The 10,880-nt window shown below is 35.4% G+C and overlaps 1 protein-coding gene across 1 annotated transcript in view; it reads right to left on the bottom strand.

Annotated features, from left to right (window-relative positions):
• Positions 1–3,129: 3,129 nt before the first annotated feature.
• The window catches only part of MSI2 (musashi RNA binding protein 2), a 382,621-nt gene continuing 374,870 nt past the window's right edge, over positions 3,130–10,880 (bottom strand). Inside the window, exons 15-17 of the mRNA XM_026656594.2 lie at positions 10,573–10,781; positions 8,746–8,823; positions 3,130–5,068 (exon numbers count right to left, since the gene is read on the bottom strand). Coding sequence (XP_026512379.1) covers positions 8,782–8,823; positions 10,573–10,781 — 251 coding nt within the window. The 3' untranslated portion in view covers positions 3,130–5,068; positions 8,746–8,781. The remainder of the gene's footprint in view (positions 5,069–8,745; positions 8,824–10,572; positions 10,782–10,880) is intronic.

The following is a 10,880-nucleotide window of genomic DNA, read 5'->3' as shown; positions in this document are numbered from 1 at the left end:
TTCCCCCTTGATTAAGACTGTGTCATACAAAAGACAGTGTATCATCATTTTCTAATGTAATAGAGAAGGTGCTCTGCATTTCCCACATCTGCTAGGGAGGATACATGAACTTACATGGCATGAAGGTTGTTTTCTTGGTGATAACTAGATTTTTGTGCTCATTGTTCCAGCTAAGCACAGCAGAAAAACATACAATCAGCAACTGCCCACCTGCTTCTAATGTGTATGAAGAGTATGGACATATTAAGGTAAGAGCAGAAGGGGAAAAGATGAGAACAAATGCAGACCCTATGGTATACACCAATACATTTCACACTCACTCATAATGAAGGGGACTCCACAACTCTGTTCAAAACAGTTTATTTTATTTTTTTGTCAGACAAACACATTGATTTCTGGACCACAGTAGAGGATGGAAACCTTTCACAAACTTATTTATTTGAAAATACAAATATAAAATTATACTTTCCACATCTGTGATGTGAGAGACCCCCATCCACATAGTATTTTACAACAGGGCTTTAGAAAGCCATACACAGAGACCTGAAAGATGCTTGATATATAGATACAGATATATGTATATGTGTGTGTATATATAGTTAAAAAAAAAGTCACTACCAAAGTTCTCATCAGTTCATACTAAAGTATAAAAGGAAGGGCTAGGCCTGCCACTGTGCCATAGTTTGTTTAGGTACATTTATGACCACCTGAAATGCTTAGACTTGCATTCTATTACTGATGGAATTCAGAACTTGTACAACATATAATGAATTATATTTGCTATCCACTACAGTCAAAATGACACACAGAGATCCCACACGTGGTGTCAGAGTATGTACAGAATACAGTTTTATAACATGGGTGACTCCTGCTTCTTGTCAAAGTTTTTTAGCTTTGATTTTTACACTGAAATGAAATTCTGTCAAGACAATACATTCTGATTGTTTGGAAACTTGTGAACAGATCACTTAGATTGACTTTCTTAACTACTTGTTTTTGGTAAATTTTATTACAGTATTAAAGTATTGCTTAGCTTACAGAATCTCCTCATGTAGTGTTCACACACAAAAATGGGTTTGAATTAGATTCTGTACTTATGAAACTCTACAGTGTATGTATGCAGACCACAGAATCTGCCCGTGTGTCTTCAATGCACCGTCTCCCAAACTTACACTAACTTTCATTTTCCTGTCTCATCTGTTTTGCTTTTAAAAAACACTGAGGAAAAAAAAATCATCCATAAACGTTCCACCCAGGAGACATTTCCACAGCATAAAAGATAACTATGAGTTAGTGTTTTTTGTAAACAATTTCATATGCAATATCATATATAACCATGGCTGACCGTCAATAAAAATGTAATAAACAATATTGCTTTATTATAGATTATGTTGCATTGAGTGAATGGCAGAATGAAACAGGATGGTTTTTGTGGCTGAAGTCACTAGCCCTCATTCACATTAAAGGTCAAAATAGCATTACCGGTTTTATAGCTGGGGGGAAGAAAAAAAATCCGAACACCTTTCAGGTCATTATTACCCATAATTACCCAATGATTTAAACTAATCTAGCAAGATGTGTAACATTCACCAGCTGTATACTGCTGTACAATGAAGAAAAAAATTACAGCAACAGAGCCATGCTACCTTAAAGTCCAAGCTACAAATTCAAATTAAAATGAACATTATGAAGTATAGAAAACAAAAAGGACAGATAGATCAGTCTTCATTTTAATCAAGTCAATCACAAATGAATATTATTTTTTGGGGTGGGGGGAGGAGGGTCGTTACCCTCGATACTGCAATCCCTCCAAAATTTACATTGTGTTTAGTAACAAAAGTTGTCCCACTGTATCAGCACTTTGTATCATACTGCAGGTCTACCAGAAATGGGTATGGCGTATCCCAGTCTGGACAGGGACAGGAAAACCCATCTCTATGTTAATAGTGGACTTCATGGGGGAGTAGGAGCTATTTTTTGTTGCCCATTTGCACAACTAGGCAGGAGTCTCTCTCTGATAACTCCCAGGGTAACAGTTCTAAATGGGCAAGATCAGTTGTATCAGTGCATTCGCCACTGTGCTTGACTAAAATAAAGATGTAGCTGAACCTTTGTGCTAAAATAATTTACAAAGAAAATCCTTCGAAATGGACTTCTAAATGAGTGGGGGACTAAAGTGAACCTTAGTCTAGGTAGCCACATCAAAAACATATCAGGTTCCACAATATTTGTGCTATGGGCCACTGGGACTTTTCAAAAGGTATATAAACATCTAAAACATATTCACACAGATTATCAATTTCTTCTGAGCATTCTTAAAAAAATATTTTTTTCTCTTAGTAAAATCATTTTAATATACCATGCCTCCCTCTTTTAAAAAATAAATTAAAAAAATCCAGTTTTGCATATCTAGCATTAGCATTTAAGGTAGTATGGCACACCCCCTTTTTAAAGTCAAGGGTGGGGATCTACAAAATGCTTTAGGAGTTTGCCAGCATTTTTAACATTGTGAGACCTTTGGTTAGTTGAAACCACATCAGATCAGCAAAAAATAAAATAAAAAGACGGGAAAAAAGGAAGAAACTGCCCAAAATTATTAGCATTTTTGTCTTAAATAAGAGAAAGTTCTATCCTTACTGGTCCTAAATCTGAATAACTACATCTAAATTTTTAACCTTAATTACAATACACCTACCAATATGTACTAGAAGAGGAAGAGAGAAAGAGGAGGGGGGGGAAATTCACTACACTAGCATCAGGACAGCACTCTTACAAGATAGCCATTTTATACACTATTAACATACAACAATGATCAACAAAGAATATTCTATGAGGTGATAGGGAATGGAGAGGAAAAACAAATGGTAGTACAGTACGTCATCAACATTGACAAAATATTAATAAAAAATTCCCTGACTTATACATTGGATCTCAGGGAATTTGGTTTGTTTTTTTTATTATTTTTATTTTTTAAAGAACTGTTATTTTATTACTTGATCAAGTCTCAATATTTAAAAAGCGTCCAGCATTTTGCTTAAACCTGGTTGTTCTGAAATAACAAAAAAAACCAAAAAAAACCAACCTAAAATATTACACAAAAAAAGCATGATTTCGTTTTTAAAAAACAAGAAAAACAAGGTTTTTTTCCCATTCAGATAGCATTATGATGCCTTGTTTTTTTTAAAGATGCCTTGCTCTACCTGGTCTATTGAATGTCTACATTAGTCTACTTGTTAGTAAAATTTACAAAAATAGGAGTGCAGCAGCTCTTTTTAACAAATGTCGCATTCAGTGTCTTATACTGGCTGTACCTAAAGTACCAAATTTATAAACGTAACAATTTAAAAAAATATTAATAAAACTTGTCAATATTACGTTAAAAAAAGAAGAAATATATTCATACTACAGTATGTTCTTAATGCCACCTACCATGTTGTACTTCTATTTTGCTGTTGCAGGCCTATTTACCAATATTAAAAAAATTAAATTAAAAAATATCCTTCATAAGTTTCCTCCCCCAACAGAGGACCATATATATAACAGCCAAATATTAAACATGTGCAAATAGGAAACTGTCAGTTTTTCCCCCTACCAGTCACAGTGCAATGATGTTTTATACTTTTTTATATTTTTTAATTCTGTTTACATCTACAATAAATTAAAATCTTCTGTCGCTTCTAGGGTGATACTTGTAGCACTGAGGTATTCCAAACAAACAAACAATAAAAAGGTTGCTTTCCTAATTTGTTAATATAGAAAACAATGGATAAAAGGTATAATGCAAGCTTTAACACTGCTCTTCCTATGGCATGTTCGACACTGAAGAGGAATCTCTTCTCTGTCAGAGCTTTATAGGACATGCAGAGCAGCTGAAATGACTGGACAGCAAGTTGATCTAATTTAAAATAATGACTAATAAAGGTGTGCTTCAAACTTTAAATACTTTAAATATTAAAATTGTAGCTTCTTTTTCAGTCTTGGGAAAAAGCCGTTCTTAAATTAAAAAATATAACTAAACTGTTACCTTTTAAGCTGTGCACATATGACTAGTTAATATGCTGGTATGACGCTAGTACAGTTATAAGGTCTAACATACCTACAGAGCAAGCTAAACAGTGTTAATCTAACTCTTATGGGCCAGCTCTGGCAGTTGATCTAAACGTTTAAAACTTTTTTTCTTCCATTTAGTAGTGAAACTGCCTTAGACTGACTCCATCACAAAAATATTTTGTATTTCTCTTTCTCTTTCTTAATAGTTTATATGTAGTTAATGGAATTGTATTTACAGTTTTTTTTTTTTTCAGAATTCACAATTTCAAAAAACCTTATATCACCTCTTTCAACCAAAAAAAGCACTTATAGAAAAAGAAGGACACAAAAAATTTTGCAGTCCTTACCTTATTGCCGAAAATAGATATAATTAGGTTAACAAAGACATCACAAATCAAAAGAACGGCTAGAGATCCTGCTATTCAGCTACCCTCTCAGCTCCCATACAACGCAAACTAGAAACTTGACTTCAGCTCACCCGCTGCTCTTGCTCTACTTCTAATTCAGTGTGTGCTAAAATTCCACCTGAAAAGTTTTTACAGTTTCAGAATTGGTACCAAAAGACTGAGACTCATGTTATCATCCCAGCATCCTTTAAGCAACAACTACATAAAACAAAAGTAAAAAGGAAGGAAAAAAGAAAAGAAAACCCCTTAATATAAACAGTTACGCTATGGTTAGGCTTTTACTAGATACACAAATTAGAACTACATGACTAAGAGAGTATGTCAAATGCTTTGAAAAAATGTGATTCAAATAGATTTAAGGGGGGGAACCCATCAAGAAAATAAAACAAAAGAGAAATGGATTATATATACATATTTTAAAAGCTGTTTTTATAGTACAGCAGATTCATGAGATGATGAGAGAGATTTTAAACAACCTAAGTCCATAGAGTGCCACCTCCAGTTTATTTATGTTATTGGTGATGATGTAGTGCTCAAAGTCTGATGATATCACCTGAACATGGGACCATTCAGAAACTTCGCCCTGTCTTGCCTGGACATCCAGATATACTCTATAAAGGATAAAAAGAACACATAACATAACCAATTTTTTTTGAGAGTAACAGAAGTTCCCAAATCTAATGGAGTTCCTCACGGGGATTATTCTGTACCTATATTTGTAAATAGCTCAGTGGAATTCCTGGGCAGGTCTTTGTATGTTATTTTGTGCAATTAATGCCACGCAGTATAACCTTGACGTATAATAGACCTGACCCAGGGATGTGCTGAGGACCAGTAGCTCTTGTTGAAGTCACTGGGAGCTCAGTGCTTTTCAGTATCAAACCCACTATTAATATGTGTAATATGAAAAAGGTAACATCACTTAAATACAAAAAGTGAACAGAGATAGTCTAAACATGACCTATTCAGTTTATGTAAATAGCAGGTGATGTCGGCATGGCAAAGGGCCAATGCACGGGAACTGCAAAATTTTTAATATCAAAATGAGAAGCCTACTTAAACATTTGACACCTGTGTTTTGGGCCATAATCTGTTCTAAATCACATGGTGTAAATCCAGAGTGACATAACTGAAGTTTATGGGGTTACTCTGGAATGAAAAGTATAGCAGAGCAGAATTTAAGCTATCGATCTTCTCTTTCAAATACATTTACAAAGGTAAAGTAAATACCTCAGTTTCAAATTCAGTGCTCCTTTGACAAGCTCCTTTTGTACTTTTACAGGGTGGTTTTTGTTTGTTTGGTTTTTGTTCACTAATATTTGGGAACAATAAAATATTGCTAGATTCATCAGAAGTACTGGAAAATCTCCTTATGCACCAGTCACAGAGTTTACCTAGCTTTATAACATGCATATTTCTAAAACTGTTCAAGTACTTTCTAGATGATAACTTTTAAATGGGTACATTTCAACGGAATGATCACTTTTATAAGTGGATGTGTAACACCTAACTCACCGATCCTGCAGACAGACAATTTCGTATGTCAGTAATCCAACTGAGTGCAACAGGACTACTCTTCTAGGTCAATTTTTCCAGGATTGGGACAGAGGGGGGTAATTATTATTTAAACTTCACTACAGAAATGATTTTAATTATGACAAAAATAAAAAACCACTCCTGCAATTGAGGGTCTATCTACAGTGCAGGCAGGCAGGGGTGTGATTTGCATCTCGTGTAGATGTACTCTAGCGCAGCGCCTCTCAACCTTTCCAGATGACTGGACCCCTTTCAGGAGTCTGATTTGTCTTGTGTACCCCAAGTTTCACCCCACTTAAAAACTACTTGCTTACAAAATCAGACATAAAAGTGTCACACAGCACACAATTACTGAAATGTTGCTTACTTTCTCATTTATACCATATATTATAAATCTATTGGAATATAAATATTGTACTTACATTTCAGTGTATAGTATGTAGAGCAGCATAAACAAGTCATTGTCTGTATGAAATTTTAGTTGTATTGACTTTGTTAGAGCTTTTTCTGTAGCCTGTTGTAAAACCAGGCAAATATCTAGATGAGCTGATGTACCACCTGGAAGATCCCTGCCTAACCCCAGTCTGAGAACCACTGCTCTAGCGAGCTTGCTAAAAACAAGCAAGTGGGTTTCAGCATGGGCTGCACAAGCAAGTACGTACCCAGGCGGGCGTGTGCTGCAGTGTCCTCACTTTAGTGAGCTAGCTAGAGCACGAGCTGCAAATCACACCTGTGGCTGCCGTGCAGGTGTCTCCTGAGTTGTAGTCCAGCAGGAGGGAGATGAGGGATATGCTGGCAGACCTGAAAGCTTGCACACACAGAGTATGCAGAAGGGCTGAACTTTGACAGGAAATTACATTACAAACATTAAGTAATGTAAGTTTTAAAGACCCAGTTCAAATACTATCACATCCCATCTCAGTATCAAGATGAGATTTTTGCTTTACAGAAAGGCCTCGGCATGTGGAGAACCACTATACTAGCAGCCCCTCGTAAGCTGGAGCAGTGGAGCCTGCCCACAGATGGAAGAGGAAACCATAGTGAGATAAGTGGAAGTGTATTTTGGAAGGCACTGTCACAATTACAAATTTCAAACTCAATAGTCCTTGAGAAATTAATAATACGGACAATCCCCCCCCCCCAATCGATTTTAATTAGTAATTAGCAGTGTTAACAGCTATTTCTGTTTTTAAGTCATTAATGATTGCACTTGTAACACTGGCCAGTAAATAATGGTTACAGGTTGATGTGCTGTGGTAGGTTTAAGATGATTGCAATATATTAATTTTGTTAACATTTCCTGTCTTGCGGCATTATTAGTTCAAATTACTGTTTCTTTAAAAATCCCCAACATGCTTTGAACTCCACGGCTTGTCTTTATGAAGGATATGGACACAACAATCGTGAAAATATTATTAAATTAAATATTATTATTATTATTAAAATATAAGCCAATTACCGTGTGTGTCTGTGTGTATACACACACTATAACGTTAACAGAAATAACTAGGATTAAAAATGAGTGCTTGTATATTTTACTCTCCCCATAAAAATTATATTTTGTGGACCAAATTAGTTCAGGAAACATTCTTAAAAATTTAAAATACACATTTATGCAGGAGATACACATGACCATTTCTTGTCATACATTAAAGGAGATCATAACATAGTACATTGATCAGTTTATAACTATTACTATCTCTATTAGATACAAAAATCATGCAGCCCAGCATCAATGGGCGTTTTGTGGGGTGATCATGGCTTGATGGATAAGGGGTGTGTGTGTGTGGGGGGGGGGGGGGTTGTTTTTCTAGGTAGGGTTTTTTTGCATATATTGGTAGATACACATACACATTTAAGTACCCTCCACATGTACTGTAACAATCCCCCTCCCCTCTGTAATTATGATTTTAATTCCATAGATTTATTTGAAATTTAAAATGTGACTGATCAGATTTATTCCTAGCTAAGAATCAACAGAAATAAAATTTGACATTTAAATTTATTTTGTATCCGTATAGAAAAATGTAAACTACAAAGGTAAACACATGGTTTAATAGGTATAACTTTTATTTTGTATTGACTGACTTTTTAATTTACACTATTAGAGGTATAAGAATATTCATTTGCAAAAATGAATATGCCAAAAGGCCAAACAATTTTTTTTTAAACATGTAATTAACTCAAGCTCAGTTAAAAGGGTAGGAAACTGGCAGTGATCCAAATACTAAGGTAATGTCTTAAATTTAATTTGCTTAGGTTTAATTTTTTAATCTTGGTAATTGCTCTATGGTTACTAGTAACAATGTTATCTCATAGCTGTAATATTTGGTACAGTACTTAATTATGAATTATGGTTTTCTTTGCAATAAAGCAACGGTGCTCACTTATTTTTAGAAAACTGCATTCATAGCAAATCCGCAATCCTCACAGCAATGCTGCCTACTGACACTTCTTCATTTGTTTCCCCAAAGACTTCTGGAATCATCATTTATTCCTTTGGGTTTTAAAGAATGCCAGCAACTGCTCTAAGCTTAATAAATGTAAAAACACTAACTTTGTTGGGTTCTAGCTCCTGATTCTCTTCCAGTTTCCAACCCACAAGATTGATTTTAAAATAAACAATTGCAAAAAGGAATGATTAAAGGCCAAGGAAAAAAGAAAGTGAAGATCAAAAGGTGTTTTCTTAATTTAAAATATATATGGGACATAGTAGCTTAGCATAAAATACAAATGGTATATATTGTAATACCTCAAAGTGAGATGGCAACCAACCATGTGTAACGTTTCAATGGTATCCATTTGTAAAAGCCGTTGCAATCAAAGGTCCCTAAAATTGTACAATTATTAAGGTCATCAGTGTTCTATACATGGGAACAGATTATTATTTTTTTGGCAAGTAATTATCAAAGGACTTGAAAGACTGTGTTGCCAGCATGAATATGTGTTTAAGAAAGCTGTTCTCTGGTCACCACTGACTTGATGTGTTGAATTCTAATCTTACCTTTCCAAGACACTAATCTTCTCACCCTCCCCCCTCTAAATTTTGGGTTTTTTAAAACATTAGGATTAGTAAATGGACAATGTTAAAAAAATAAAGAATAAAAAAGACCCCCATGTTCTCAATAAGGTTATGGGGGGAGAGGAGGAATTAGGAGGCTGCCAATCTGCACGTCAGAGAGAAAATACTTCCTTAAAAAATGATAGTACAGACAAAACAAGATGCCAAATGTATTATTATTATTATTATTATTATTATTAGACAATCAGGATGTTGCAGAGGTCAAAGTGCACAAGTTTTCAAGAACAAACAGGTCTTTTTCTTTAGGCGAAAAGTGGAAATGAGGGGTGTTGTAAGTGGTGATAGATGGCAGTTTAAATTGATGTAGCTCTTGGCAGAATAATCATAATCCACATTTCAGAGCACCACTGATCCAATGAGATTGTCAAGTTACTTAAGTGACCTTACGATGGGAATGGAATTGAACAAGAATTCAGAACGTTAGGGCAAAACTAGAAGGCGCAAAAAGGTATTTAAAAAATATAATGAAAACCACATTAGTTAATTTCAGGAGCTTTGTCTGCACTACATTTTTTCCCCCAACCAATTTGGCTAAAATATTAACATTACTCTCTTATTTGGTTTTGAGTAATCTTTTGAAACTGCTCTATACATCTAAGATGGAAAACACACAATGAAAAAAATCTCATTGTTTGCTTAACATTTTTTTTTCGGGTAGCTGATTTCCCATTTCAAAGACTGACAGCCACTAAACAGATTCAAACACATTCATGCTAACGCACAGAGGTAAAACAATACAATCTGAAAAACAGCATGCAAGTTTGTTAAGTAAATTTCCATTGCCTATATTAGTTAGATGATAGAACCATGAAAATATTTCCCATCGACTTGAGAAAAAAAAATAGCAGGGACTTACTTGTGACCTTCCAATTTCAAGAAATGTTAGCAATAAACTAGTTATCAACATGTTGTGCACACATCATCTCAGGCTAACTTTTCTTCTTCAATTCCATACTAAGGCTCCGATTCTGCAAACACTTGTGCATGTACTTAACTTTAGTCCTATTGACATGAGTAGGACTATTCATCGGTTTTAAATTAAGGACATGTATGTTTGCAGAACTGGAGATGCTAAAGCAAAGGACCACTTTCTCTTTGACAGAGATAAAGAATTGGGGCATTATACGCCGTTCGGTGCCTCAGCCTAAAATATTTGTTCTACAGAAATAGAGAGACTTAAATGTAAAATGAACAGAAACTTTAAGCATTTTTTAAAATATTACAGTTTAAAGTAGGTCAAATCTATAATGGAGGAGTAGGGGGGGTCATACAAGCATTTTCAATTCCACTTATAATTCAAGTGCCAGTGGAGTGTGCCATTTTGAAACAAGTCTATTAGTAAATTGAGCAAGTTAGACAGAATAGTATCACAAAATGGTAAAAGGCTACGTGAGCAGTGCACCACACAATTCATTTTTAATTAAAAAACAAAACAAAAACCCTCCTGAACTAAATTCAAATTACCCCCGTGGAGAAGGGAAAGAAATGGTTACTTACAGCGATTCCATGGCCAAAGCCAGAGCCTGGCTGAGGACTGGCAGCACTTATGTAATTACCAACACCGGAGTCCTGACTGGCTGTACCGTAGAGGTCTGCGACTGGACCTGGGCTGTTAGCCCCTGGAAATCCTCCTGGCCGGGCTGGATTGGAGCCTGCCGGGGAAGCGGGTGCGCCAAAATTCGGTTGAGCACTGTAGCTATTCAAGACTGGTGTGCAGAGAATAAAGCTGGGTATGAGGCCAGAAGCCGAGCATGCACAGTTATTACAAAGCCAAACACTAGAATAAACAGCCTAGGCCCAACTTC

The sequence above is a fragment of the Terrapene carolina genome, unplaced genomic scaffold (genome assembly GCF_002925995.2).
Source record: "Terrapene carolina triunguis isolate 2854851 unplaced genomic scaffold, T_m_triunguis-2.0 Scaffold231, whole genome shotgun sequence".
Taxonomy (NCBI): domain Eukaryota; kingdom Metazoa; phylum Chordata; order Testudines; family Emydidae; genus Terrapene; species Terrapene triunguis.
The sequence above is the reverse complement of the archived record's forward strand: the minus strand, read 5'-3'. Positions and strand labels throughout refer to the sequence as shown.